At 48.9% G+C, this 7,309-nt stretch overlaps 2 protein-coding genes across 2 annotated transcripts in view; both read left to right on the plus strand.

The window, feature by feature from the left end:
- Window positions 1-7,309, plus strand: part of LOC118420308 (dynein heavy chain 6, axonemal-like) — a 50,251-nt gene that overhangs the window by 29,246 nt on the left and 13,696 nt on the right. The window contains exons 27-33 of the mRNA XM_035827058.1: window positions 608-744; window positions 1,453-1,723; window positions 2,077-2,194; window positions 4,195-4,331; window positions 4,755-4,874; window positions 5,613-5,807; window positions 6,218-6,517. Of these exons, the coding sequence (XP_035682951.1) occupies window positions 608-744; window positions 1,453-1,723; window positions 2,077-2,194; window positions 4,195-4,331; window positions 4,755-4,874; window positions 5,613-5,807; window positions 6,218-6,517 (1,278 nt within the window). The remainder of the gene's footprint in view (window positions 1-607; window positions 745-1,452; window positions 1,724-2,076; window positions 2,195-4,194; window positions 4,332-4,754; window positions 4,875-5,612; window positions 5,808-6,217; window positions 6,518-7,309) is intronic.
- The window catches only part of LOC118406705, a 12,653-nt gene continuing 7,633 nt past the window's right edge, over window positions 2,290-7,309 (plus strand). Inside the window, exon 1 of the mRNA XM_035807008.1 lies at window positions 2,290-4,094. Coding sequence (XP_035662901.1) covers window positions 2,291-4,072 — 1,782 coding nt within the window. The 5' untranslated portion in view covers window position 2,290 and the 3' untranslated portion in view covers window positions 4,073-4,094. The remainder of the gene's footprint in view (window positions 4,095-7,309) is intronic.

The raw sequence follows: 7,309 nt of genomic DNA on the forward strand, positions 1-7,309 counted from the left end.
TGCAGAAATCAGAGGGTAAGTCACTCAGTCGGCTCCAGGGATCAGAGGGTAAGTCTGCTGCAGAAATCAGAGGTTAAGTCGCTCGTCTGCTGCAGAAATCAGAGGGTAAGTCACTCAGTCTGCTGCAGAAATCAGAGGGTAAGTCACTCAGTCTGCTGCAGAAATCAGAGGGTAAATCGCTCGTCTGCTGCAGAAATCAGAGGGTAAGTCAGTCAGTCTGCTGCAGAAATCAGAGGGTAAGTCTGCTGCAGAAATCAGAGGGTAAGTCGCTCAGTCTGCTGCAGAAATCAGAGGGTAAGTCGCTCAGTCTGCTGCAGAAATCAGGGGGTAAGTCACTCAGTCTGCTGCAGAAATCAGAGGGTAAGTCACTTAGTCTTCTGCGGAAATCAGAAGGTACACAAACAGTGTACTATACAGGCTTTTCATTTGATGTCATCTATGCCATGTTGTCTCTGTTTTTGCCAGCAGGGCTAGCCCTTTGTAATAGCAGCAGGCTACAGTTTTTGTAGTTGGGCAGCCCTGGCTGTGCATGCTGAACAGCCAAACCAATAAGTTAAAAAATGAATAGAAAATAGATTAAAAACTGTTGTGTGTCTTTCATCTTCAGGCCACATCCTGGATGACCAGGACCTGATTGAGACCCTGCAGAGAAGTAAGCAGATGTCTGCTGAGATCACCCAGAGGGTCGGGGAGTCGGAGGAGACGGAGAAGAACATCAACCAGGCCAGGCAGAAGTACCTGCCGGTGAGTGGGGATGAAACTGGGGTTTCAGGAATGTCTGTCATATTACATTGTCATGTTATATTAACTTAGCACCCATCCTTCAGTCCTTTGACAGAATTTTGCAGCTTGGGGCGGAAAAAAAATTTGCATATTCTGTCCTCTGTGACAGACAAAAATTGATTATGTAAAGATGTAATAAAACTTTCGCCCTTGTGTCATTCACCAAAACAGATGTCGTTGAAGAGCTGTCTACCAGCAAAATTTACTCCTCAAAATGCAGGAAATAGCGTTTCAGAGGGTCTAGATTTCAGAATTTTCCGGGGAACATGCCCCCGGATCCGCCTATAGGAATGTTGCACCCTAGGTGCTCGATAGGATTCAAAATCGAGGGGTCCCTAGACTCACCATGTCACCGATCTTGTGCCCTCGGGAAAGGCACTTTACACAACTTTCCTCATTTCACTCAGGTAAAAAATGAGTACCTAGCTTTGGCTAGGGTCGTCCCTTGCATAGGACGTTAAATGGAGGTCCCGTGTTTGGGAAGAGCCACACCTCAAGTATGTTAAAGAACCCACAGCACTTATCAAAAAGAGTAGGGGTCCTTCCCAGTGTGAGTGGATCAAACCTTACAATCTGGTCTCCTGGTTAACGTCTTGCAGAGGCTATAGTCACCTGTTATGTCAATCCTCCCACATATGTGGTAAGACTGAATAAATGAATGTTCCGCAGGTTGCCACGCGAGGCGCGGTGCTGTACTTTGTGCTGGCTGACCTGGCCATGGTGGACGTCATGTACCAGTTCTCCCTGCCCTGGTTCCAGCGCATGTTCCGACAGTGCGTCGACTACCTCAACATTAAGCAGTCCCTCGCCCCGGGCACCCCCGCGCGACCCCTGAGTGGTACGCTCCGTCCGCAGAGCGCACGCAGCAGTCCGGACATCTCCCACCCGGCACCTGCCACTGTGAAAAAGAAGCCAGATCTCGTTGGACAAGACTTAACAGGTATTCAGATCTAGTTGGACAAGACTTAAAGGTGCTCAAGTAGAATGTTTTCATGAAGAATAGCAATGGTAGAAATGTCTCGTATTACGCAGTGCCTCGAAGAATGCCGCTCCAGCACTTTTTTTAGTGTCAGGCTGGGTCGTCACCTTTTTCTCGCCAGGTTGCAAGAGGAGGAACCCTTAAGGCTCCAATGGTTACAAGATATTTTCGTTTTTTGCAAAATCTTGAGAAAATTTTGTTTTTTTAAAGACATCCATGCACCAGAAGGTAGAAAGCAAATGCTTAACAATGTATGTATCAAAGTGAAGCAAAACAGTATCAGGAAAAAGACTGTGACTTTTTCCTCCCTGCAGCCCACCTGATGAAGATGATTGACACCTTGACGGAGTCTGTGTACAAGGTCGTGTCTCAGGCGCTGTTCGCTCATCACCAGCTCATGTTCTCCTTCCTGCTCTGCACCAGCATCATGAGGTAGGTACAAAAACTGTTGTGCTGTCTTTTTGTAGCATTAACAGGGTTGGAAAAGTTCACTAGTCCGTTTGTCCAGGGCAAGTATAAGAGGATAAGATGAAGGCCTGGGTCGAACACTACAACAGGCTCTTGAACGTGGAGTTTGACTGGCCAATGGATGAGCTTCCAGAGGCTGCTCCAGTTGTAGGACCTGCTCCACCAGTCACTACTGAGATGATCAGCAAGGCACTGAGTAAGATGAGGTTTGGAAAAGCTGTGGGCCCTTCTGGCATCAACGCTGAGATGCTAAAGGCAGCTGGCGAGGAGGGCATCGAGTTGACTAGACAACTGACTGAAGCGGTCTTCAGGAACGGAACTGTGCCGGTTGAGTGGGAGAAGAGCATCATTCTCAGTCTCTACAAGGGGAAAGGTGAGGCTCTGGACCGAGGCAACTACAGAGGCCTCAAGCTCACCGACCATGTCATGAAGTTACTGGAGCGTGTGCTGGACTCAGCTATTCGTAAGATGGTCAACATCGACGACCTTCAGTTTGCCTTTGTGCCTGGCAGAGGCACCACCGATGCCATCTTCATTGTGCGCCAGCTGCAAGAGAAGTTCATAGCCGCAAACAAACCTCTGTACTTCGCCTTTGTCGATCTGGAGAAGGCCTTCGATCGAGTTCCCAGAAGGGTGCTGTGGTGGGCACTGAGAAGTCTTGGTGTTGAGGAGTGGGCCGTGAGGGTGATCCAGGCCATGTACGCAAATGCCAGGAGCCGTGTGCGAGTGAACGGACAGTACAGCGAGGAGTTCGGCGTTGGTGTTGGCGTTCACCAGGGATCTGTCCTCAGTCCCCTGCTGTTCATCCTCGTTTTGGAAGCTCTGTCTCGTGAATTCCGCACTGGAGTCCCCTGGGAGCTCCTGTACGCAGACGACCTGGTGATCATCGCTGACACCCTGGAAGAATGCATCGCTAGACTGAAGGCATGGAAGTCGGGCATGGAACGCAAAGGCCTGCGGGTTAACATGGGGAAGACAAAGTTCATGATTTCTGGTCAAGGACTGAACAAACTGAAGGAAACTGGATCTTTCCCGTGTGCTGTATGCCGTTCCGGGGTGGGTGCTAACTCCATCCAGTGTACAGTTTGTAACTTCTGGGTCCACAAGAGATGCTGTGGCATAAGAGGGAGTCTGCTAGCTGTGCAGAACTACACATGTCCGCGGTGTCGAGGGGAAGCTAGGCCACTGGATGGCCGCCCTACAACACAAGTCACAGTGGATGAAGTGGTCCTGGACGTGGAAGCCAGCTTCTGTTACCTTGGGGACATGCTCTGTGCTGGTGGCGGGTGTGAGCTTGCAGTCACCACCAGATCCTGCATTGCCTGGGGTAAATTCAAGAAGCTCCTGCCCATCCTTACTTCCAGGCACCTACCCTTCAAAACCCGTGGCAAGGTGTTTGACTGCTGTGTACGTGCGGCCATGCTTCATGGGAGTGAAACCTGGGCACCTACCACCTCGGATCTACAGCGGTTGCGCCGCAATGACCGTGCCATGATCAGATGGATTTGTGGCGTCAAACCCCGGGATGAGACCCCTTCATCTAGCTTACTTGATAAACTTGGTATTCTGGACATCATCTCAGTGCTGCAGTCCCGCCGTCTTAGATGGTTTGGGCACGTTGAAAGATCTAGTGACTGCATCAATAAGATCACCAAACTGAAAGTATCTGGCAACAGAGGTCGTGGTAGACCTAGGAAAACCTGGAGGGACTGTGTCAGCAGGGACTTGAAGGAGTGCGGTCTGACAGGGGTCGACCCACTGGACAGAGCCAAATGGAAGCGGAGTGTGAAGACTGGCCGACTGCTGCCTACCCCTGCGTCAGGGAACCCAGCAGCAGTATAATCTAACCATGGATAGTGAGTGAGTGAAGTGAAAGTGCCAATTGGACATGCATGTCCAACCCCACTTGCCCGATTTTTTGGTGTCAAAACGAAAGTTGAGTTGTTGTTTTTTGTACAATCCAGGAATAACGCTGTGCAGAGCACGTTGTCTGAGGTGCTGAACAGCCTGGGGGGTCTGGTGGAGAAGCAGTGGCTCATCTTCCTCCACACGCCCATCTTCGCCAACATGATGGACGCAGAGACGGAGCAGCAAACCGACGGTCAGTACACAAACTTCAGATTCAAACCACCTGATTCATTAGGAAAGTGAGGTCATGTTGGTTTGATGGTCAGTACGAGGCGTTGAAACCGGACCGGAAAAAAAACGGATGTTGGACCTATTTGAAAATTAACAGATTGTATGATCAGACATTCACACGTTTTGGGGCTTACTGGTCTAAGAAAATACCAAGAGCAAAGAAGAGTATAGTTTATAGTCATTCTACTTAAGTTTTACAGTCAATCTAACAGAGGCAGTTAGCCTTGTATGATTTAAAACGTAGTGGGAGTCAAATATTCTACCTAAGATATTTCTTTGTAGTGAAATGGACCATTGTTTTGAGTGTGGCTGCATTTGCAAGTGCGCAAGTGGGTATTTCGAGCACCGCATACATCGTTTTGTGACGTATGTGTGTTGCTTGCAGGCCTAACCCCCATGCAGAGGCTGGAGATGCAGGCAGGGATCGGGAGCGACCCGTCCAGCCCCAACCTCACCCCGAGTAGCAGCAGGCGCAGCAGTGTCAGCGGCACCACTCCCTTCATAGGTACATATCTTCTCAGACTTACTCACTTCTCAGGTACCTTAGCTTCTCACACTTTCACATGCTTCAGCAGTGTCAGCGGCACCACTCCCTTCATAGGTAACTTAATATCAGACTTTCACACTTCATAGGTACCGCATCTTCTTCTCAGACTTTCACACGCTTCAGCAGGGGAATAGCTGTTTTGTATCAAAACAACATGGGCTATCTGTCACCAAAGCAATGTACTCTTGAATGTTCTCTATAAAAAACACATAATTGAAATATCATATCTATGAGCCACATAGAAACTGTTGTCACTGTAGGATCAGGATTTTGTCATGAAAATTGTTATGTCATCACATCTGCGGGTTGAAGTTAAGAATGTTCATCTGCAATTTTTCAGACATAGCTTGTTCTTTTAGAAGATGGTTTAGCATAGCGAGCATGTATCCAGTGTGCTGACTGCAAAGCTGGTGTGTTACGCCGAAGGGCGGTTTTACCGGCTATACAGATACAGAAGCTGGTGTGTTACGCCGAAGGGCAGTTATACCGGCTATATAGATACAGATACAGAAGCTGGTGTGTTACGCCGAAGGGCAGTTATACCGGCTATATAGATACAGATACAGAAGCTGGTGTGTTACGCCGAAGGGCGGTTGTACTGGCTACATAGATACAGATACAGACTGCCATGCCCTTGTGCAGGTAAGTAGCATAGCTTACATGTATCCAGTGCTGACTGTCATGACCTTGCTGCAGGTAAGAGCACGATGCCGAAGTGGCTGACGGCTGAGAAGTGGCGCCAGTGCCAGTACGTCTGCTCCACCATGGAGGAGTTCAGCCAGCTGTGCCACAGCCTGGTGTCCAGCCCAGAGCAGTGGCAGCTGCTGCTGCGCATGGACGACCCCTTCCACGCCATGGCCACGCGCTACGTTCCTCTGGAGGAGATTAAAGGTGAGGACCTGCATATTCTCTCATGACCCAAGATGTGCTGCAAAAGGAGGAAACTTATGGGTTAGGGTTACCGGGGTATTGTCAGTGTATTGTATCATATGGAATGTTGTATTTGACATCATATATCACACATTATACTTTAGAAAAGGTGGGATCCTTTGTCTTCCACCGTCTCCATCAAGGAAGTCGAACCAAAAAAGTTACAGTTTAGAGATCGTAGACTAGAGACATTTTATACTGTTCTACACTGCTTGCTTGTCTCCTTTCATGTTACCTGCAATTAGCCCTCGGGCATGAATTTGCAATAAACTATATATATATATATATATATATATATATATATATATGCATTTGTTTAATATGACAAGCCAAAAAGTCTCTCACTACACAAGTGTTGTTCCCACTCTCAGGGCTCGGTTCCAGACCAGGTTCTGGCAGGTCTGTCAGCTCCAGGCCAGGTTCAGGCACACAGGAGAGAAGCACACACAAGACTTCCGCTAAGAAGGTCCTCTTCAAGTGGGAGGAGCTGACTGCCTTCCAGAGGCTCCTTCTGATCAAGATCCTGCAGCCCGAGATGCTGAAGGCCTCCATCCGATCCTTTGTGGAGGAGAAGATGGGGGTCAAGTTTCTGTCTACGGGAGACTTCGATCTGAAGGAGGTGTTCGAGGAGTCAGACGCCAAAACTCCTCTCATCTTCATCCTGTCACACGGTGAGTACTGGCGTCCTCTCATCTTCATTCTGTCTCATGGTGAGTACTGGCGTCCTCTCATCTTCATTCTGTCTCACGGTGAGTACTGGCATCCTCTCATCTTCATCCTGTCACATGGTGAGTACTGGCATCCTCTCATCTTCATCCTGTCTCACGGTGAGTACTGGCATCCTCTCATCTTCATCCTGTCACACGGTGAGTACTGGCGTCCTCTCATCTTCATTCTGTCTCATGGTGAGTACTGGCGTCCTCTCATCTTCATTCTGTCTCACGGTGAGTACTGGCATCCTCTCATCTTCATCCTGTCACATGGTGAGTACTGGCATCCTCTCATCTTCATCCTGTCACATGGTGAGTACTGGCGTCCTCTCATCTTCATTCTGTCTCATGGTGAGTACTGGCGTCCTCTCATCTTCATTCTGTCTCACGGTGAGTACTGGCATCCTCTCATCTTCATCCTGTCTCATGGTGAGTACTGGCATCCTCTCATCTTCATCCTGTCTCACGGTGAGTACTGGCATCCTCTCATCTTCATCCTGTCACATGGTGAGTACTGGCATCCTCTCATCTTCATCCTGTCTCATGGTGAGTACTGGCATCCTCTCATCTTCATCCTGTCTCACGGTGAGTACTGGCATCCTCTCATCTTCATCCTGTCTCATGGTGAGTACTGGCATCCTCTCATCTTCATCCTGTCACATGGTGAGTACTGGCATCCTCTCATCTTCATCCTGTCTCATGGTGAGTACTGGCATCCTCTCATCTTCATCCTGTCTCACGGTGAGTACTGGC

The sequence above is a fragment of the Branchiostoma floridae genome, chromosome 1, assembly GCF_000003815.2.
Source record: "Branchiostoma floridae strain S238N-H82 chromosome 1, Bfl_VNyyK, whole genome shotgun sequence".
In the NCBI taxonomy this organism is placed as follows: domain Eukaryota; kingdom Metazoa; phylum Chordata; class Leptocardii; order Amphioxiformes; family Branchiostomatidae; genus Branchiostoma; species Branchiostoma floridae.